This window comes from Falco rusticolus, chromosome 4, assembly GCF_015220075.1.
Source record: "Falco rusticolus isolate bFalRus1 chromosome 4, bFalRus1.pri, whole genome shotgun sequence".
Lineage (NCBI taxonomy): Eukaryota > Metazoa > Chordata > Aves > Falconiformes > Falconidae > Falco > Falco rusticolus.
In genome coordinates this window covers 37,262,771-37,284,904 of record NC_051190.1, presented here as the reverse complement: position 1 = coordinate 37,284,904, position 22,134 = coordinate 37,262,771, and the positions used below count along the sequence as shown (strand labels likewise).

Here is a 22,134-nt window from a genome sequence, read left to right as displayed (position 1 = left end):
CCCTCTGTCATGGGGTGAGTCCTGATTGTACCTTTTTGATATTTGTATAAGTGCAGTGAAGCTGTTAGTTAGGAGTTGAATCATTAGAGCATCTCTGGAGGAGGACGCTTGGTTTGGACCAATAACCTGAAATGCAGTACTGGCTCTAGCGTCATGCTGAGAGCTGGGATCACTCTCACCCTAGCACTAAGTGAGGATCGCCTTGGAAAGCTAAAGGAGGAAAAAGGCACGTGCTGCTCTTACTGCGGTAAGGTTTTGCTCAAATCTGCCTTTTTAAGGGTAGGTGATCCTTCTGGTCCCCTGCCCAGGCGCTAGGGCAGTCATCTAGAGAGTCTGCAACTGCAAAATTGTCTCCTTTTCTCTAAAACAAAGACATACACAAAGCCAAGAAGCGGCTGTGCTTACAGTAGTAAACATTTATAGAGTCTTCACTTGAGCCATTTAAACCCATTTTCCAGAGATGATAATCTGTTTAAAGGGAGAACCCAAGAGCAGCATGAAATACTTAGCTCCCTTGTCTTTCTGCGTTTTTCCAATGTTGCTTCCAGTTCCACGTATCTGCTTGCCTGCTCCTCCTCTGTTGTGGTTTTGGTGTGCTGCTGCTCGTGCAGATGCAGTTCAGGGGCTTGGCAGAGCAGCGGGACGCCTTTCTCCAAGCCATGAATTCCCAAGAGGAAGGGTGACTGACAGCCTCATACAAAGTAGTATCAAATGCTGGAGGATTGTAATGTCTCTTGGAGGGGTTTTACTTTTCCTGCTCGCATTGGGTGTAATCTTTTGGGTGAAAGTTTTAACTAAGCTAAGGTAGGGTGTGGGGTTTTTCAGGTCATATTGATGCAAAGTGTGCTGTGCTCCGCATCAGTAATTCGGGAGAGGTCAGAGTTTCCTATAACACATCTTGTGTATTCCCATGGGAAAATGGCTTGCTTTCTTAGGTTTTCCTTATACCAGTTGGTAAAAGGAATAAAGGTTTGGAATTCCCTGGAGTCTTGCCTGGGAGCTTGAAACCCAGCTCTGCAGAGGGGAATTGGGTGTCTGACATCAGGCTCGGTGACACCAGATCACTTTGCAGAGTGCCCTGTGCCAGGTCGGCTCGCTTTTCGAGGAGTGAGCTTGAGATGGTGTCAGCATAAATAGAAGACTAAAGCAGCACTGGAAAAATAGCAGAGGAGTTGGCCTGAATGCTAAATTAGAGAGAACAGCCCAGACTTGTTTTCCAAGCCTCATTCATTTTGTTGCATCATGCTAGATATTGGTCAAGAAAGAGATCAGTTGATATAAAATAAGCTTTAAACAAGACTGTTTTCTTTTCCCCCAGTGCTGCATGCCCCAAGGGCCAGGCAGGGTTGCGGAGGCAGCAGCTGGCGGCTTGCTGGTGCTGTGTGCTGCAGGAGCATCGCGTGGGGTTTGTAGCAGCGCATCCCTTCCGGGGGATCAAAGCACGTTCTGGCAGAGAATAAATGTCAGTCTCAAAATGAGCTGTACTTGCTGCGAGCAGAGGTGATGCTCAGGTGGGGGAAACCCTGTCAACTGCAGAAATTAAACTTTAAAAACTTCCCTTACCTTATTGGTGTCTGAGCTGCCTGGAATGAAAAGGCAGACTGGTAGCCCTGATGTAGCATGGCCAACCAGTGGGACTGTGGCCCTCTGTCCCCATGTCCCTGGGACAGGGGTGAAGCCAAGACTGAGCTTGGGCTGTAGGCTGGGCTTAGGAAAGTGAGCTGGGCTGCTCAGCCTCCTTGTCAGCTGTAAAATGGGGGGAGTATGTATTGGGCTACAGCAATTTTCTAGCACCAGTGAGCCGTGGCTGTCCTGCACAGCTACAGGAGAGCTGTGTCCTGCTCAGAGGGCTAACCAGCTAAAAAAAAAAAAAAAAAAAAAGTTGGTGCAAGCTTTAATGCAAGTCCCTATGAGCTGTCCTGATGTACTGAGTGTTTGTGGAAGAGAGGAAGCTGAAATTTTCTCCAAAATTTTGCAGTTACATAGTATTTGTCCTTATCAGCGGGCTTGTAGGTAGAGTTTGCTCAAGAACCTTTTGTAGATACAGTCCCTAGTCGCAGTTTTGGTGTATGTGAGTTAAAAAGTGCAGCACTTTCCTCCAACCCATGTTACCAGGTCCTGCTTAAATGCTGACTGTAGCCTAGAATCAAAACAGCTTTGCTTTTAACTCGAGTCTATGTGAATTCCTCAGGCAGGTTTTGTGGTAGTACTGCAGGGGTGTGATCCGCAAAGGGCTTTTCCCTTCACCTCCAGCACTCATATGCCAAGGAGAGAAGTTCTGCACAAAGACACAGGCTGCCCCGAGGCCAGGCAGCAAAAGCAGTTGACTGGCAGCTGTCTGGAAATGAAGAGAGAGATTTGGTACTTTCCCTTTTTTTTTTTTTTTTTTTTTTTGCTTTTTGCATTCAGCATTTGACGTCAAGTGTGGTGGGGCAGCAGGTGCCTGGAGAGTCTGCCAGAACCACTCCGTCGTGGTGAGCTCTCTTACAATTTCCTGCACGAGTGACGAGCTGCCATCCCTGCCTGTCTCCTGGGAAGGGATATCTGCAAGGGCGAGTACAACCTCACACCTTGGGCTTCCTCCCTCCATCTCACGTTTTCTTCTGAGCAGAGACATCACTGTGAAGGACATGAAGGACATAAAGGACTTCTGGGTTTGCCTATTTAATTTCCCTGAGCGTCTTTGGAGCAAGGAGCAGTTGCAGCAGGAGCTCAGGAAGTTTTCCAGTGCTGTTTTCTGCTGGTTGCCTGCTTTGGTCATGGCTGTATTGTTCTGCCCAAAGACTGGTGTTGCTCTGGTTTGAAGTATGTAGTATAGTTTCACATGGGCATGGAGGGAATGGGTATTTAAAGCATTGCTGTAGTGATGAAGTTGTATATATTTGCAACAAGGAAATTATGTTCCCCTTGTTGGGGCTGTAGGCTTGGCAGTTTGTGAGTGTGGAGCCTAACACAGGCATTTCTGGGTTTGTGTGGCGTTTTCCTTTAATGAGTTTTCTTCTCTTTCTGGTCAAGCCGAACCTCTTTCACTTTAAAAGCTGATCCTAGAGTGATTTGTTTCACCTCGATGGTCGTGGTTTTGGAAGCACGTGGCTGCTGTGCCCTGAAAACCTGTTCCTCCTCCTTGGTGCTTTCATGCAACTGCTCCATCTGTGTGCCTGGACTGCTGGCATGGAGGATGCTGAGGACATACTGCTTGCAGGGAGCTCTTGTGCCTAACGAGAAATGGGGCAGTCTGCGTGGAGCAGTCTCTTGTGATTTTGCATCTGAAACAGTGCGGTGGGCATAATTAGCCCTTTCCCTAACAGCCCAGCCTGTCAGCCTGTGGCAGGGGCTGATCCTGGCTCAGGAACTGGTGGGCAAATGTCTGGATGTTCCCTCCTGGCTGCAGAGCAGGCTTGCTCCCACTACTGCTTGCCATCCCTGGGGATGAGGGAGATGTATATCAGCCTGAAAATAAATACAGATCATTCGCTTGTCTCTGGAGGAAGATAAAATGTAAACTGTCTATTTTCTGTGATAAAGCACTGGAAATAGTTAGAATTTAAGATAATTATCTTTATTGCTTTTTATAGCACCCTGTGAAGGCTGAAATCTAATTTGTTTTTCACTAAGAGGGAGCTCCTGCTGATGACTCAGAAAAATCCATTTGCTTTATTGACAAACTTGTCTGTTTGGTTATCGGGGCAGTATTCCTCTTGCAGGAAAAGGGAGATACCTGTCGTAACACAACGGTGGGTTTTTAATATAGATTCAAAGTTTGCTATCTATTGGCAAGAGGAAAAAATAAAGTTGATCTAATCTGAGTGAAGTGACTCTGCTTTATTAAAGATGACTGTAAATTAGTTTATGCTTTAGTGGGTGTGTAGTAAAGGTGCATGGTGCTTTGTTTAAGCAACTTCAATACACTTGAAGGTTATTAACTGGAGCTTGTGAAGAAGCTGCTTTTCCTGGGCACCTGGTGCCCGTTGGCCGTTCCCGAGCGCAGGCTTTGGGGAAGGAGCTGGCAGATGCTGTTGTGCCTCTTCCCTCCTGTGCCTGGGGCCACGGGAGCAGTGTGTTCGGCTCGGTTTGGACACGTTGCTTGCAAGTGGAGTTGCCCCTTTTTTAAACATCTCTGTCTGAATGTGAGACAGGCTCCCAATTTTTAATAAACCCTTTGTGTATCTGAAGATGGTGGGCACCCCTTGTGCCAACGAGTCACTTGTCAGCACAGCCTGGTGGGGTGGTTTGGAGGGTCTGCTGCTGCTCTGGTACAACGGCTCTAGGGAAAGCAGTTGTCCGTGCTGCCTTCTCAGCTTGTAATAAAGACGGAGTACTTTCTGCCTTACCTGACCCTGAGTGATTACACAACAGAGAGCTGCTCAGAAGCAGCAGCAGGATTCTCTGGACAGGCTTTCAGTATCGCCCGCCTCTGGAAAAGTCCTTTGACTGTTTCAGGCAGTGATGTTTGTTGAGAGATGGTGAGTCTACAGGCTGACTTAGCGGAGATGCTTCTAAATTGTTTGTTTCTCTGCCTCACCCCCACAAAAGTCTGTATTTTAACACTGTCACTTGGGATAATGCTTCAGACCACTGAATCTCCTACAGCTTGAGTCCTAACAGGTTTTATTCAACAGTGGAGAAGTAAGAAGCAATCTAGGGTTTATTTATATTTTTAGGGAGGGATAGATCTCCGCAAGAGTATCTTTGCCTTGAAGCAGAGGTCTATTTCTATCAAGTCGCTGTAGGCTCACCACAAACACGCAATAGAGCGAGGGGGAGAAAACATCACTTTCCGTAAACATGAAACGATAGAGTTGTGTGGGCAGAGCAGCTTTCTTGTCCATCTCTGAAGACCTGCTCAGTGTTTACTCAGCTTTTTATTGGTTTCCTTTCAGGAATTGACTACAAGACCACTACTATCTTGTTGGATGGCAGAAGGGTCAAGCTGGAACTCTGGTGAGTGTTTCTGAGCTGCTTTGGCTGCGAGCACAGGACCGGTGAGCGGGGGCCGTGGTGCTGCTAGTGGGATGCTGTACTGAGCTGCGCAGAGTGCAGAGCATCCCCAGGGGTGTGGCGAGGCTTGCTAGCTGTTCTTACCAGTGAGATACTCTAGCAAACCACACTTCTTTCCATTGATCAAGTAGCACAAACAGCATGCTGTTCATTATTGATACAGTTCAATTTCAGTCTTCCTTAGTCATACCTGACTATGTTCCCATACTGTTCCCTCAGTGATTGAGAACCATACTATTTTGGAAGCAATACCGTGTTTTCTTTAAATCCTAGGATGAGAAATGTAGACAAGAGAATAGGAGAAGTGGAGGAAAAAAATGGGTGAAGCCCTTAGTAGGCACAGAAGCTGGATATTTCTCAGTGACTTGAGTAGAAAATTAGAACAAGAGCAGTGAATAGACCTCCCAGTTAGTGTCAGAGTACGGTAAACCACTGGAGAGCAGGACTTACTGGAGTGACCTGACAGTGGGATGGAGATGGGAGAACGCTGCAAGGGTGGGGTGGCCCTGCCTTATCTGTCAGCAGTGGAGGGAGATCTGGAGTCCTTCTGGCCAAGCTCTGTCTGAGGTTTAACCTGCTGACGAGCTGACACAGCAATCCAGTAGATGAAAGAGGAAAGATAGGTAGCCTGCTCCGATTCTGGATTTCACCCAGATCTAGTAGGGGATGACACAGGCCCTAAAACATGAAGTTAAATAGCCCCTTCACCAGCGCTTGTATCAAGTAACAGAAGTATTAGTAATCTGTGTGAATTGTTAAATAGGAATGAACACCATGTTCTGAGCCTCAGTGACTGACTCCAGCAGCATATAGTTCTGTGGTTTAATTATACCCCTGCTCTCTGCGGCTGAATGTCCTCATTTTTCTTACAAAAGAACAGAAGCAGCTAATTTATCTCTTCTAGCTGGTGTGCTTATATGTGCCACTTAGATTCTTTTGTGTCTCTTGTAAGATGTCAATTTTAACATTTCAGCCCCAAGTGTGTAGTTACTTCCCGCTTCCTGCTTGAAACCCTCTTCTTATTATACTGTAATTCTTGAGCTGGAGAGCCAGCACAGGGCCTGAAAAGATGGTAACATTGGTTTACATTGCCGTAGTGTAATCTTTTACCATTACTTTCCTTGTGCAACCCAATATTTGATTGTTGGGGGAGAAGGATATGTAAGCACACACAGACTGTGAAATTGATGTCCAGGGCCAATAATATGATCCTTTAAAGCTTCAGACTGAAAGAATTTAAATTTAATATTAATTTGAAAGAATGACTGTCCTGAACTTGAGGTCAGTGCTTTTTTCATATAGCTGGTGCAAATCTGGGACTGAAGGATTCATCAGGCTTCTCAGTGGTCATTAATCTGTCTTTTATCCTGGCCCAGTGAATAGATATGACAAACATCATAACATGTCTTTGATTACCCTGATGCATTTCAGTGTACACTGGTTAAATCAGTATGCTGGGCTCTGGCTCGCTGTTCCAGATGTTCCCGCAGGCACTGAGAGGTGCTGCTAATGTAGTCAAACTTACTTAATCCACATCAAGAGTTGCAGTCAAGACAAATGATAGTGACTGAATAGCCCCTTATTGTCAAGCAGGCTAGAAACGCTGTTCCCTCGTCCTGTTCCTGAGCTGTCTGTAGGGTATGGTTGGCCAGGTCTGTCAGAGATCTGGATATAAAGATACTTCCTTTCATTTGTGGTTAAAACGTATTTAGAAAAATAAGTAAAACTAGGCAGTGCAAGACAATTTCTCCTATCTTGAGTGGTTACGTTCATTTTACAATAGGTCAGCTATTTTCCATGACTAGGAGAGGTCTGCAATCTTACTCTGACTCCCAAACTCCCATGGACTGTAGGGAACTAGAGAAAAAGTCCTTTGCCCGAGGGAGTAAAAGACTTGCATCCTCATACATCTTAAGGTAGTAGTGAAGTTCAGTGGTTTTTGTTTGTACCTTCTCTGTGGAAAGCACAATGACAGCAAGGACCTCTGAAGCACATCTGACTGTCACCAAAGGTGGTGATGCACCTACCAGGAAACACCATGCAGAGCAGTTTGGGTACCATACATGTTCTAAAGCTCTGACAAGATCAACACTGAATTTTTATTTTATTTTTTGTTAGGTCTGGTAGGAGGTGTGCAGTATAGGATTTGATTCTCCACGTTTCATAGCTGTAACTTTTCTTTGTTGCAGGGACACATCAGGGCAAGGAAGATTTTGCACCATTTTCAGATCCTACTCTAGAGGAGCCCAGGTGAGTGCTGCTCTCACTGCTTTGATGGGACACACTTGCTTTTCCTTTAGGCTGTAAAAATCTTTCATGCCATAGCAAAGAGCTCTGAAAAGGAACACACTGAGCATCAAAAGGATGGGGTCTGTGTAAATGCCAGGAGGCACTGCATGTAGACTTGCTGCCTGGTATTCTTACGAAATGATGGGAGAGAGGGGAGTAGGTGACAGACTTCCCTACTGAAAAGGTCTGCTACAGACTATATTCAGTATTAGTTTCTAGAGGAGGGCTGAGAAGAAGGGGTTATAGAGGACAAGACAATTCTTGCTCTAGATCTGCCTTAGCTTTAATGTGGGAGTTCGTACTTTCTGAGGTTTGTCAAATTTGTTTAAATATGACACTGGCTTTCCCAATGGAGTTCTTCGGTCTGTGTTGCCTTCAAGTCAGTTCCAAAAATAGGGTGGCTCCTACTTGCATGTTTGATGCAGACTTGAAACTAGAGCATCTCAATTGGATCGTAAAATATGTTCCTTAAAACATGAGAGAGAGCATTAAATCTTGAGTTTCTCCTTTGGGCCCTGCTCCAGAATAGCATCTAGATTATAAACAGCAGAAAAATCTTGTGGTCCTCTGAAGAATTGCTGTTGGGCCATAGTGGTTTATACAGTTTTACTGTCATCCTTTCAGTAACATGACAGGGTCACTCCAGGATAACGTCTCCCTAAGTTAAATGAACTACTGTCTTTTCCCTTTTGTTTCCAAACCAGAAAACTTTGGAGAACATTCCTCCTCTCTTAGACACTAAGAGTCGGAAGCTATATGTCAGCCTCCTGATTGTGCCAGTGTCCTGGCAGGTTACCAACCTTTAGGAAACTTTGCCACTTTTATTCAAGCTCTTGCCACTTGGCTTTTTGCTCCTTAAAGTAGACCTTTGCTAACTGGCAAAATCCATCATGCTCTCTTAAAGAAAGACTTCCTGCAAATTCACTTGTGCTGTAGATGTGAGAGCACTCACCTGGGATGTACTGTTGATACCTCCCCCGGTGCCTCATCTGTTCTTGCTCGTGCACATCTCTGGTGGTGTGGATGCTTTGAGGCAGCTCCTTTGAAGCGGGGGCCAATTTCCTGGTACTTGCAGAAGTGCAAGGCAAGGAGTGTTGGAGCGTGCCTTCTGCAGTGGCACAGTATGGGATCTCCCCGTCGCATGTTCAGTCCCATGTGTGAGCTTATCTTTAAGCTTCCCTCTGCCCTTACTATGTTTCAGAGAAATCTAAAGCTACAATCCTAACAAACATGTGGACTTGAGACCATGTCACTTCGCTTACCAGTTATAAATGAACCAAATTGGTCAGTGTGATTTTCTGATGACCACATAACTTAGCTTTGGTCAGCCTTTTTCTGAGACCTTGCTGTGTCAGATGCCCAGATTAAACTGGGAATAGAAAGTGGCAGGCACCCCAAGTAATGTGTCCAGAAATATAATTTCAGAGCTTTTACCCCTGTCTGCAGCATGACCTACTCTTTGAGGCTGCTGTACAGAAGGCTTTCTCCCCTTCTTGTAGACTGTGAGCTCCTCAGAGCCAGTGCTGTGTCTCCACAGGGCTGCACCCACATGCCAGAACTTGTAGCTGCTGCCGCCATAGAGCAAACTGGGGCAGACAGGAGAGGTGAAATAAGTAGTGGTGAGAATACTTGAACTGGATGGAGCAACAAGGTACACATCTTGTGTATGTGTGCACTTGCGCACCAAGGTGTAGCTTACACCTTTTCCTCAAAGCCTGCTTGTGCAACAAATGCCTCTTTCAAAGTACTGTTGTGATGTCTTAATTCTGGTCTGCCAAAATAGTCAACTCTTACCCTTAAAAACAACAAAATAGCTCTCAACAGCAAGCCTGCCCAGTAGAAGGAGGGGTGGTTCCCAATGAAATACCTCCACTGCCCTCTGGAAGTGTTCCTGAGGTGAGCATGGTGAAAAGTGAGCGCCTCTTGAAGACTAATGACAAGAGTCTTTGTATAGTCTTCTCCAGGTGGCTTGTAGTAAAACTTAGATTGTTTTTGATGTGAAGTGATTGGCTCCCATGTGCAATACAGCGATATTCTTGCATTAGCAGGAACACAGATACTATCTCTCTTAAATAACTCACATCATCTTTCAGTGGAAGAGGAAAGTGTCTTAATTTAAACTCTTAATGGTTAACCAAAGCAAGAGGACTGTTTGTTCTAAATAACAAATGTCTGTGTGACTGCGGGAATGGACTTCTGCACCTCCGGTTATTTTCAGTATGCAGAAGCTAACTTCTTCTGGCATAGCATTAGCATAAAGACAACTTAACCCAGCGTGGTCTTGGGGGAAACGAGATAAAATGCTCTGGAGTTCTCCTGTTTCTTTAAGATCTATTTAATGCTGTGTGCTATACTGACTTATCTGCTTCAGCTGTCTGCTTTCCTCTCTGCTCTCTTGGTACATCAGACTTCAAGACTTCTGCTGTAGGGAGCCTGATGCAAATCCAGTTGGAGGCAAGAGAAACAGCTTTTTTAACCTAACAAGCCAAAAGCTCAGGAAGAACAAATACAGCAGAGAAGAGAGATGCCAGAGTGGGAAAAGCTCTGTTCAAAGTGCAGTGTGGTATTTGTACAAGAATGGCTTGCTATAAACTGGCCACAAGCACCTTCACACTGAAAATTGGCAGAAGGCTCTCACTGAGAGAGCACAGAGACTCTGACCGAGCTTCTCGTAAGGAGCACAAGGGAAGCCTGAAGAATGAGTTTCCAAAGAGGACTTTGACAGGTTAGCTGTGAAAGCAGGAGGCTGGCCTCAGCAACCTGGCAGGGCTGACTGAGAACAGGGTGAGTCTGTCTGAATAGCCAGCCCTTATGAGAATACTTTGTATGAAAAATGTCTTCAAGTGAGGGAAGCATGTGTGGCTGCCCGCACACAACACACCTTATTGTTTCTCAAGTGTAGTAATAAGAATTGAATCTTCTGAAGTAAACCCTGGAGAGGTTGCAAAGTGGAAAGAGTCTCCAATCAGGAAGCAGACCTTCTCAGTTTTCCATTCCCCCACAGCACAGCCTCGTGCATTGCTCAGTCTGGATGTCAGGCTAGTCCCTGCCCCGTGAAAGGACTCTCCTTGAGCATATTGATGCCTTCCCTAATTTAGGCTCCACACCACTTCCCTGGGTAAATAGCCATGTGGCTTTCATGTTCAACAGGAACTTCTTCCTTTTGAAAACATCTAAAGTAAAACAGCTTTGCTGTCCTTGATGAGCTGGCTCAAATGAAGACCAGTCCCTTCCTTCAGCTAAGGCAGACCAGCTGTGTTTGCCTTGGGTTGCTGTGAGGATCATGGATCTGTCTTGCCTTCGCTCCCTGCCCTGCCTAGCTGATCTGATCTCATTAGGGGTACAGTGAGCTCTTTGGCTCAAGGGGGGGGCTTGTGGCGCACTGCTGTGCCTGGGACACCCCCTTCCTTTTCTCTTGCTTCCCTGGACTTTGAGTTTCCACTTTATCACAGCTGCTTTCATCATCCTTAGCATCTGCTGGGCCACCAGGTCCTGACTGCATCACTTCAGGGTCTTGCTTTGGGGCAGAAGAGGAGCAATTGTGTCTGGGATGGCAGAGCTCTGGCCTCTAGGCACTGGGGGAGATGGCAGGGGAGGCTAGAGATGGAAACCCAGTAGTGCTGCAGCCTGCAGAACAAACTCGGGGAGTCTGGAGCTTGCTGTGTTGCAGAGGGATTTTTATTTTAATTGTCACAGTTTAGGGTATGGTGAAAGGTATTTAGTGATGCTTAAAGGTGTTTCAGAAATCTTCTGTTTTGCTCTTGGACTTCTGCTCTTTGTGGTTTTTTCCTGCTTGGCTTTAAGGTCTCGGTCATACCAACAGCAGAGCTGGCACACTGATCCCAAATGTTGCGTGCAGCTGTGGCTCTTCTGGCTGCTGTGAGCAAGTGCAAGCTATTTCCCAGAGTAATCACAGAGGAGAGAAAGAGTTGTGGTGGTACTTTCTGACCTAGCAAGGAAGAAGCAGTGCTAGTATCGTTCCTGATGTCCTCATGTGCCAGTGATTTGAACAGTTTCTGAAAATTTGGCTTGCCAACTCTTCCGAGACAGTGTGATACAGCAGGTGCTTCGTGAATAGTTTGAGATCATCTACAGGAATTACCGAAAAATGCTGCTGTCTTACAGCAAAGCTGCAGCCTAACAGAATAATGAATGTTGTTGAGTCCTGCTTAGGCAGGTGATTTGAGTAGCTGCTGTTTATCCTTTTCAGGGCTTCTTAGTAGGCAGAAAGGTGGTGGCTGTTTTGGCAGCTCATCAGACTCTTGAGTTGTGGTCTTTGCTCTATCTTGTGACTTTCTTGATTGCTGCAAATACCTTACCTGCCTCAGGTCATTTTGGTGGGGTTATCCAGCTGCTGGAGGGGTTTGCCCTGCCTGCTAAAATGTTTTATCAAAAGCTCAGTAATAAATAACCCCCCTCATGTGTTACACTGTTGGGAAATGGTTTGGCAGCAGGATCTAATTGCCCATGAGCCAAGGTCTGAGGTGCCAGCTGGAGAGCCATGGCCAAAGTTAACTCTGAAAGAGCGGGCAGGAGAGACAAAGTGTTGTAGTTGCCATCAGCGCTGGATCCTTTGTTTCTGGGTTACTTTGTCCTGTGGGCCAGAGAAATCCAGTTTAAGGGGTCTTCCAGGCTTCTTCAGCACAGCTTTTTTCTACTGGTAGAGAATACCAGCGAGTAATGCTTTCCTGGCCACCCTGTCATCTGCCTGCACTGAGCCATGGTCTTTGGCAGTTGTGCAAGCACTTGCTTCCTCCCAGCAGTGTTCTTGTGTGCTTGTGCAAGTGGCTGGAGATCCAGCTGCTAAAGCATCTGAGAAGCCTTTTTGGAGAAGTCCGCTTTGCACTGCGGGGTGAGCATGCAGCTTCTTCACCTTTAAAAGCTTATTGGTTATAAGCCTGGTCTAAACCTGCAGCAAGTAGGTAGAGATGATACTTCCCCCTCCCCGGCCTTGGTTATGTGGACAGACAGATCTTTGCATAAGCTCCTGCTGAAAACAAGTCTGGTTTTTGGCAGAGTCCCCGTGTGCTGCTGGATACAATAACGGGTGATGTCTCTGTGTTCCTTGTTCACGACATGACGTACTCATGTGGAAGTTTCTGTCGCTGATATGCTCAGGGTCATGCCAATCCCAGTAGCGTGGAACAAAAAACAGTGGAAATGAACTTTGAAACTCAATTGTGAAAAGACCCGAGAGAGGTCTGGGGATGAGTCCAGTTGTCTTCCACCTCACACAGCAGCCTGTAGGCAGGTTGAGGAGAAAAAGAAAGAAGGCTGTTGGAGGGTTGGTCAGGTGACCAGAATGCCCTTGATCTGAGAACCTGAGTGTACAGATTTTCACTTTGTGCTGTGGGAGCCTGGGGTATATGATGCTTACAAAGGTGCTTTGTGAAACTAAAAATCAAGAGGTACAGAGATACCATGATGATGACAGCCATCTAGGCACTTAGAGAACAATTTAGGCTGCAAATGGGAAAGTGTTCATTTGTCTAATTGAGTAAATTAAAATTCTATGCACATTACTCCGAAGGAGACTGCTTTTAAAAAAAAAACCTGAAGAAACCCGACAGATCTTACTTGGAACTGTCTGAGAGACAGAGCCAGCTCCCTCTCTGCATGCATGTCTGTGTTAAATTCTCTCTAGGGGAGAAAATGGTAATGACAAAGTGTATTTGGGATGTGTGCTCTAGAAACGTGGTGTCTGGAGCATGCCAGCGCTACTTGGAAGAAGTGTGAGGTTATCTGGCAGCACTGTGAGCTGGCCAGAGGTTTTTAAGACTGCTTCCTCCATCTTCTGCTGAATTACAGTACAGCTGGTGAGGATGAGGACGGAAGCAAGGCATTGGACAGTTTGGCCTTGGCCTCTTCTGACCTTTGGGAAACTGTCCTTGACAATCATAACTCTAAATTTGCGTGCATGGAGCTGTGTTATGGCTCGGAGGGTAAGCTGGCAGGTAGTCTCTTCCATTTAGAAATCATGGTCTTGACCTTCCACCCTGCTCCTGAGAGCTTGGGATGTGTTTTTGCTGATGTTTTATCCTTACTCCTATTTAAAGAAGAATCAGGCAGCAGCTGCCAGCAAGCTTAAAAAACTCCTCCTAGAGCATATTTTTGGCAGGAGCAGCCTTCACAAACTAGGTCTTGGGTCTGTTTCTCTTGGCTAAAGGAACTTGTCAATCCAGAAGTAAAATAAGTAGACTTTATTTAACTTGCCGGCCGTTTGTCTTGGAAGGAGGTCGTCAAACTTTTTGCTTTATTTCCTGACTCATTCATCCACATGTGCAGCCTTGGAAGCCAGAAGTCAAAACGGATACAACAAAAATGAAAAGAAAGCTCAGTGTCTACCACCCACCCCCACCACCCCCCGCCAACTGCACTTAAAATGTGATGTATCCTGGCAGTAGATATTTCTTGATAGGGTTCTTGAAAAGCAGTACCTTTGGTTTTGTGGAATTTTTTGATTATGGAAAATCATTACTTCCTCCTTATTTTTTCCTATCTAAACCTAGAAGAAACTGATTCTTTTCTCCTCCAAAACAAAACCAACCTCCAATTCTTTTTGAGCATGAAGTTCTGTAAATGACACTGCAAAAAAATATGGACTCCAGGCATGAGCTCCAGACTCTTTGCTGGAGGAAACTGAAGATGCCTCTGTTCCCCTCACCCCACAAATACTTCTGCAGTTGGAAGTCTCAGGATCAGGTCCCTCAGAACAACTTCAGACCCGAATTTTCACCCGGAGAACAACTTCCTGGGGTGGAAGAGCTGTGCAATGATGTTGCGGATAAAGCTCAAGAATCAGAATTGTTCTGACCAAGACTTTTTAAAACCGTAAAATTGGGCAGGGTTTGTGAGAGCTGCTTATTCTGAACGAGCTGTGAGAGAAAGGCAAACAACGTCATGGCACACCAGCATAATCTGAGAAAGGCTGCTTTTCCAGGTAGGGGGAACACTTCCAAGTGCCAGCTCAAGACATGGCTTTATTATGAGGATTCAAGTGCCTTTGTGGCTCAGATGCCGTGGCATTTATTGTTCCCATGTGCTCCAGATCTCATGCTAATGATTATTTTTTCATAAACTTGAGGTATATCATGTACATGGCTTCTGTACAGGCTTCCCCCGGGTCATCACAGGCTTTGGCAGCAGCAAATATTGTAAAGCTGTGTTCCAGGAGGAGTAGGTAGTTTGTGTGTCCCATCTGTGTCGTGGATCTTCCATTTCACTGAATAAAGGAGCAGCTCTGCTGGTACGTGAGGGAGCTTGATGGTCTCTCACTTGTACTAGGACACACGCTAGGCAGTTTGTCAGCTCACTCCTTCACTGTGCTGTATCTAGGCATCTCCTAGGGAGGACTAGGCTGCCAGCTGAGGCTTGCCTTTGCCAACTTAAGATCTCTTCTGCTTGCACTGGGGACTTGCTGTAGGGACGGCTGTTCCTGGAGAATACCCCTGATTTCAGAGAAGACTGGTTCTGCTGAGCTTGCTACTAAATGCTCTGTTATCCTGGAGTCTAGCTTGGGCTGGTTTGTTTTGCCCTTAGCTTAGTCTTACTGCTGCTGGGTTACCTTTCATCCGGCGCTGCGTTCCCAGCTGGGTTGCCTCCTCTTGCAGTGCAAGATATCTGTTCCACCTTAGTTCCCATTTCAGGGCATCTTCAACTGTGATTCTGCAAAGTAACCTTGAAATGCCTGTTGTCACTTTCCTCTTTGCAATCAAGGACATTTCAAGTGACAAGAAGCCAGAAAAATAATGGGAGAGTTGCAGAAAGGCTGCTGCTTGAGGCAATTCTCTAAATGCTGTATGTGCCCAACCAGTACTGAGAGGCAGCTCTTGATGCATTGACTTGTGTGCCCGCAGGGCCACGCATAGCCTACTTTCCTTGTGTCTGTCCTCAGAAATACTGTGATTCAAAACAAGCTTACTTGGTAGGAGTTGCTGCAGACATGAGTGGTGGCCAGCAGTCTGCTTGTGATCCCAAGTCCTGCTAACCATGGTCACGGTGAGTGTGGGGACTCTTGAGGTGCTGCTCCATGTTGTCACAGCCACAGGCACAAGCTTCCCTGCCTTGAGTTGTGCCTGTCCTGGTTGCCAGCAGGATTGTGCTGCACCTCGAGAGACAACTGGGAAGTGAATTGCAGATGTGGATAGTGTTCAGGGAAGAAGGATGTGGGCATGATGATGCTGTAGGTACCTCTTTCCAGAAGGAAAGGCTGGAGGAAGGTCCTGCAGTGAGACTTTTGATCTGACCCTCTGAGGTTTGGCAGCGCCGCTGTACTGTTCTCCACCAGCGCAGCAATGACAATTGGCAACACCGTCTGCCTTCAGCAAAGCCCGGCGTGGATCCCGTCCGTGAGATCCCAGTTCTGCAGGGATGCTGTGAGGCTTATTGGCATCACGTGTTTTTTTCCTTGCCAGCAATGGGCCAACAGAATGAGACAGGTTCTGGAGAGGGAAAACATGCTGAAGATGGGTGTGCTTTATTAACTTTGTCATGTTCTGCCACCATCCTACCACTGAATGCAGCTGTTCTGCGTGAAAGGAAAAGAAAAAGACTGTTTCCACCTCAGTGAGTTTGTATCAGGTTTGTGACGGGAGGAGGGTGAGTTTTGCTCCTTCAGATACACAGTCACCAAGAAAGTTCCTCTTCCTTTGTACAGACTGCTGCCTTGGAAATTATTTGGGAGATGTTCAAGCCAAAACAGGAGTAAAATCTTCCCTAATAGCTGGAACTGAGTACAAACCTGTTGTGTCTCAATTTTTGCCCTAGCAAGCACATAAATAGTGCAGCTGGAGCCATGTTCTGTCCCTTAGCCTTTTGGCTTCTGCCTATGTAGGGGTCTTTCAGGTGTGTCTCCCTTCCATTTTGCCTACTATGAAACTTCCTGATTTTCTTCCACCAGGGAATTCTCTTGGTGTACGACATCACTAATCGCTGGTCCTTCGATGGGATAGACCGATGGATAAAGGAAATAGATGAGGTAAGTTGAATGGAGGAACACATGAAGTGTTATATAGCAAAAATTTGGGGAGGAATCAGCTGGGGTGCCACCTCTGATACGGGGACGAGAATGGCTCTGCTATGGAAAGCAGACAATGGCAGTCCACTAATAAGCAAAGCAAGGGGATAAGTGTCTGCCCTCCACCTCTGCATAAATTCAGAGTAGTAGGAATGGGCTTGGAAATGGTCAAGAAAGATAGGAAGGTTCCCTCTCAAATGGACTGTGGAGGGGGGTACATTGGCCTCCCCCATCATGCAGTAGTACTGCTTGGCAGTCCCCCGCGGTCACAGAGCAGTTTCTATTTCTTTGCCCTTCACTGCTGTTGCAGCTAAGCAGAATACTGCGTGTAGGCTGCCCTTACTAAGGACAAGCCGTGATTTCCCCACTTCTTTCCTTTTTCTAAGCATGCCCCAGGCGTCCCTCGGATCCTGGTGGGAAACAGGCTTCACCTTGCCTTCAAGCGGCAGGTGCCAACGGAGCAGGCCCGGGCTTACGCGGAGAAGAACTGCATGACGTTTTTTGAAGTCAGCCCCCTGTGCAACTTCAACGTCATAGAGTCCTTCACAGAGTTGTCCCGTATCGTCCTTATGCGGCACGGCATGGAGAAGATCTGGAGACCCAACAGAGGTCAGTAGGGAGGAAGATGCTCCATGTGGGGAAGGCTTGAGAGCCGGCTGGGCTGAACTGGAGGGATAGGGCTGACTGCCTAGGTGGGAGGTGTGTTTATTAGGAACTGTGGGATCTGAAAGCGCCTGACATGGAGAAGCGCCTCGGGTCAGACAAGCTGAAGCTGAGCCACAACAAGCTGCCTGTACTCCTGTACTAGTGCGGAACGCGGCAGGCAGTGATGAGGGACAGGCAGCTCCAGAGGGCAGTTCGGCATGTCTAGGATCTGAATTGCTCCAGGGCATCCTACACCTCTCCGCTTATTCTGAATGAGGCTGAGGGCAATTAAGCTCCCAACTTGAAAGTACTTCATCAGATGACTGTGTGGGATGAATCCAAGCATAAGCACCTCTGTCCTTACCCTTGCCTGAGCCTGTCTCCTGTTTTGGAGAGAGGTGGAAACAGAGTGAGCCCAAGGAGCTGAAAAAAAACTAAATCACATCCCTGCTGTTGGCATGCAGCTGTGGGCTGGGGTATGCCATATATCTGGGCACACCTGTGGCAAACTGTGAGCAAACTCCAACAGCCTGCTGTATTTGAAGCAGAATAGTCTTAGGTCCCACATTCCTGGCTGAATGAAGGTAGCAATGTGCCCCACCAGCAGTCCGAGCAGCAGATTTGCGCTGATGAGGTAACCTGCCTTCACATGGATCCTCAGCTCCTGCTCACAAGGGAGGGAAAATCCTGTTTGCCAGCCCTAGTCACCAAACTTGCCTGTGTTCCTGGCCCCAACCTGCGTGCCGTGCCACATGCTCGCAGAAGGATGGCAAGCAGGAGCTGGGCTGCGTTCACAGACCTCTCCTGAATCTCTTCCAGAGGCAGGACGTGTAACGGCTGCCTGCTTGGGAACTGGGGCTGCCTGCTTGGGAACAGCATCGTGGCTTTCGCAGCAGGCTGGAGGTGAAAGCGTGCCCTCGTGTGGCTGCGTGCTGGGACATCCCTCCGAGCAGACTTCAAAGCAGGCTCCCATGGTGTATGCTGAACTAAGAGGACGCTGGGAAGCCTGAAAGGACAGTCTTCTGCTGGCTTGATGGTATCTCTGTTGCTGCAGGCGCTCTGCACAAAACCAGCCCCTTGGCTGCTGCTCCCCGAGCAGGTCCCAAGTGAGGCTGTCCTGCTTTGGGGCTTGTTGACTCTGCTGCCTCCTGCCCTGGACATGGCCTTCTGGCTGCCAAATGATGGCCTGAGAAGCCAAGTGTCTGGCAGGACTGTGAGTAAGGCGCTGCCTGCCCCGGGCACTGTGCAGAGAGGAGGGCCGGCAGTGTCTAAACCCCGTGTTGACACCTAAAGCTGGTGTCTTGCAAAGCGCTGACCACCAGTGGCAGAGCTTACCTTGGGTTTCCCAAGCTTTTGTCCTAACTAATCTGCTCCCTGTTCAAGGCTCCTATGCAATCATTATTAGCATCTCTCCCCCAAGGACTGGGAACTGCACAGCATAAGGAGTAGCTGTGGGGAGAAGGCAGTCCTTAAAATCTCTTGGCCCTTGACTGTTTGGTCTTTTCTCCCACCAGTGTTCAGCTTACAGGACCTGTGCTGCCGAGCCATTGTTTCCTGCACCCCAGTCCACCTCATCGACAAGCTGCCATTGCCCGTCACCATCAAGAGTCACCTGAAATCCTTCTCGATGGCCAACGGGATGAATGCAGTGATGATGCACGGCCGGTCGTATTCCTTGGCCAGCAGTGGGGGTGGAAGCAGCAGCAAAGGTAACAGCTTGAAGAGATCCAAATCAATTCGACCACCCCAGAGCCCCCCACAGAACTGCTCACGCAACAACTGCAAGATCTCTTAGCAGGATGGACGCGCCGTGAGCTTCTAACGTATCCACACCCACCCACCGATGTACAGCTGTTTGCACACTTAACCCTTTTCGACTGGATCCTTTCGGATGGGCCGCGGTTGCTTTTCCGATGGCACGCACAAGCGTTAGGAATGTGCTCACGTTTTGTCTTCGCATAGGAAGCATGGTGCCGGCTGGATCTCGCAGCGCTGGCGGGGAGAGGACTCTGCCAAGTGACCCTCCAAGAATGCTTTGGGCTTTGCCTCTCGGCCTGGGGTGGAAAATTCAGCAGCTGCTGGGTTGGGGAGGGGGGAAGGGGGAAAAAAAGCTCATCCTCCAGTCTCAATGGAGAAATGGATTTAATGGAAGATTGAGAGGCTTAAGGGAGTAGGCAAGGAGAGAGTCTGTGCTGCAACTTTAACTCTTGGACTCCTGAACAGATTGCTGGTGCAATAGTGATCATTGGATGTAGAAAAAAAAAAAAAAAAAAACGGGGACAGGGGACTAATGACAGTTTTCACCAGGATGTTAACCTGCTGTTGCCAAAAAAAAAAAAAAAAAAAGAAAAAAAAAGGAAACAAGGCAAGAGTTGGCCAACTAGAAAGGAGAAGGAAGCAGTCTGCTTGCCTTCTTCGTTTATTTATGTAAATATTATACATATATATATATCACTTGTTTTATAAGGGTTTTTTTAAGAAGCAGTCAGGGAAAATTTTATGCAGCCATGTAAATACAAGCACTGGATTAACTTTCCCAGTGTCAGCAAAAGGGGAGAAGTGGAGGATTTTCTGGTGAAAATATAAAAATGCTTTAAGGGACTTTCAATCACTACCTGGGCTTGTGCTAGGGTTTTTTTAAATATGACATATGCTGAAGGAAAGAACAATTTGTGCGTAACATGCCCCAAGCTGCTTTATTCTCAGTCATTCCCTAAAACTTGTGAGTGCTGAAGGCTAGGTGGGATGTAATGGGTCGAGGGGCAGAGCGGAGAGGCCAGGGTCTTGAGGTTTGCTTTCAGCAGGCAGGATGAAGAGGCAGCTCTGAGGTCAGACTGATGCCTCACTCGCTTTGCGCCTCCTGATGCACAGCTCATCAGGGACTAAGGAGCAGAGGGTGGAAGCATCATGCCTAAAGCAGAGGAAAAATGCTGAATTTTGTCCCTTATTGCTGCAAAACCTCAGCTGTCACTTCCAGAGCCCTCCATCCACAACGCCACCCCATGCGACAGCCCCTGAATCCCGGCTGCTTCTTGCTTTGCTTTTCCAAAGACGCCCTGCCTGAGCTAGTGTTGCCGCGGCTCCTCCTGGATGAAAGTGGGGAAAGGACAGAAGCAGCTTTTCCCACTGGAGCGTGAAGGAGCAGGGACTGGGAAGGTGAAAGGTGTGTGTGGGAAAACAGCAATCCCCAGGTCCCATCGTGGCAGATTTGCTCACCTCCTGTGGCAGCCCCAGGAGATCAGGAAAGCAAACTGCTTTGCTCTGTAGGACCGCTCCTGGAGTTTAGAGGGGCATGCGTGCTTAGCGGCAGGAGCTTGAGATGTGCCCATGCTGTGGGAGAGGCTCCTCTGTCAGGCAAGCACATGTGCTTCCCCAGCTTCCTCCCATGGCTGGTGCTGAATGGTGCTGAAAATTCATCTGGAAATTTAGAAATAACACCTACCCCTTATTGCAAAAGCTGAGCGGGGCTTGGCAGTGGGAGTCAGCTATGTTGACAGATTCTCGTAGGTGGCCAGGACGTGTGGATTTGTGAGTAGCGTGGTAGAAAGTAAACTGCTTTTGTGCTGGGGCTGCCTCAGCAGGAGGCCAGCCGCTGCAGTGCTGCCATCTTCCTCCTGGTGTTAGCAGCTCCCCAGGGCCTGGGCTTGCTCTGCTCACCCCAGGAGAGCTTGTTGCATTGCACGGGCAGAATGAAGCCGCAGCAGCTCCTGCGCGGCCGACAGACCCGCTTTGTTCAGGCAGCAGGCAGGGGCACGTCCCTCCACGGGGACATCTCCTTGCCTTTGCTTCTGAGCCGACCTGGGAGGTGACGGAGCCTTCCCCCTCCCTGCGCTGTAGATCAGAATACAATACAGGGGTAGGTCTCTTGGCTCGTCTCTAGCGTGCTTTATTGCCCAGCTCAAATGAGCGACGAGAGAATTAAACCCCCGGCAGATGGAGGGGGGAGAAGAATCCTTTGTAGTGGTGGTTTGGCTCAAGAGTAAAGCTGCAGCCGAGCTCAGCACAGTGGTGCGAAGGCCAGGGGATTTCAAGAACCTGTCTGGAACGGCTGGCACCTGTTTCCCATCACTTAACACACAGCAGAAGACAATCGCTGGCTCAGCAGCCCCGGGATATACGGCCAACAGGTGATCAGCACTGCAAAAGGCGGCTTCTCCTGGAAAACATCATCCAGACACTGGGGCCGCTTCGCCAGGCTGCTCCTGGGCACCAGTGTGTAGGGTGAAGAGGGACGAAGGTTTTCTTCCTGAAATCACAAAGCTGCTGCATGTCTAGAAAAACTTGATGTACCTCTGCTTGGTTTGGCTTTGCCACGTGTGACACCTCCCCATGCCTTTTTCCCTGCAGTTGATTTTTTTTTTTTTTTTTTTTTTTTTGCCCACCCGATAAGGTCTCAACAGATCCTGTCTGTAGTGAGGATGAAAGATTTACCTGGAGCGATTACTCAGTGAAAAAAACTTTTTTTTTTTTTTTTTTTAATTTAAAAGGAAAAGATTCTTGCATCTGATGTCAACACTAGTCTGTAGCTGCTCTCCAACACTTGTACCATTCCTGAGTTGTTTTTTTGGACTATCCTTTTATTTTTTTTATTCCTTTGTACAGTTAATGTTGTTCAACTGATTATACATGGTTTTGTTTTGTATAAATTAAAGGGGGTTTTGTTGTTTTGAACTACCAATTGACAGGTGGAGAAGTTCTATCAGTTTTCATATGGGCTGGGAAGAGGCTGAAGGGAAAAGGTGGTAGTTTGGCCCAAAACCTGGGGATTTGGGGCTGCTTGTGGTGCAGGTGTGTACTGCCACTTCCAGATCGTCCGCAAAATAACTCACGTTACATTTTCTGAGGAGTCTTAAATGTCGTGATTCCTGGCTCTGGTTGTGGGGGGTTTGCCCTTCTCTGTATGTGCAGAAGCTAAATCTGTCCTATATCTGGCTTGATTCTCACCGAAGTGCTGATTTTGGGGTAGTGGAGCTCTAGGAAAAACACAGACTACTCTGCAACACGTTTAATGTCGTAGGTGGCTGTAGGAAGGCAGGCTCCCCCGCAGCTTGTGTGGGGTTGTGCGCAGTCCCCGGCACATGGGGACAGGTTTTGCAAGTACAGGCAAAGCCTTAAATTGTCTCTTTGGGTCCAGGTGATCCTGGGGGAGCGAGTGCTGTTCATCTTACCCAGACTGCGGCAAGCTG

At 47.6% G+C, this 22,134-nt stretch overlaps 1 protein-coding gene across 1 annotated transcript in view; it reads left to right on the top strand.

Moving 5' to 3' along the window:
- RAB40C (RAB40C, member RAS oncogene family) overlaps nucleotides 1-21,626 on the top strand; it is a 36,646-nt gene extending 15,020 nt beyond the window's left edge. Inside the window, exons 2-6 of the mRNA XM_037385340.1 lie at nucleotides 4,881-4,941; nucleotides 7,188-7,248; nucleotides 16,187-16,264; nucleotides 16,690-16,912; nucleotides 18,463-21,626. Coding sequence (XP_037241237.1) covers nucleotides 4,881-4,941; nucleotides 7,188-7,248; nucleotides 16,187-16,264; nucleotides 16,690-16,912; nucleotides 18,463-18,743 — 704 coding nt within the window. The 3' untranslated portion in view covers nucleotides 18,744-21,626. The remainder of the gene's footprint in view (nucleotides 1-4,880; nucleotides 4,942-7,187; nucleotides 7,249-16,186; nucleotides 16,265-16,689; nucleotides 16,913-18,462) is intronic.
- The last annotated feature ends 508 nt before the right edge of the window (nucleotides 21,627-22,134 follow it).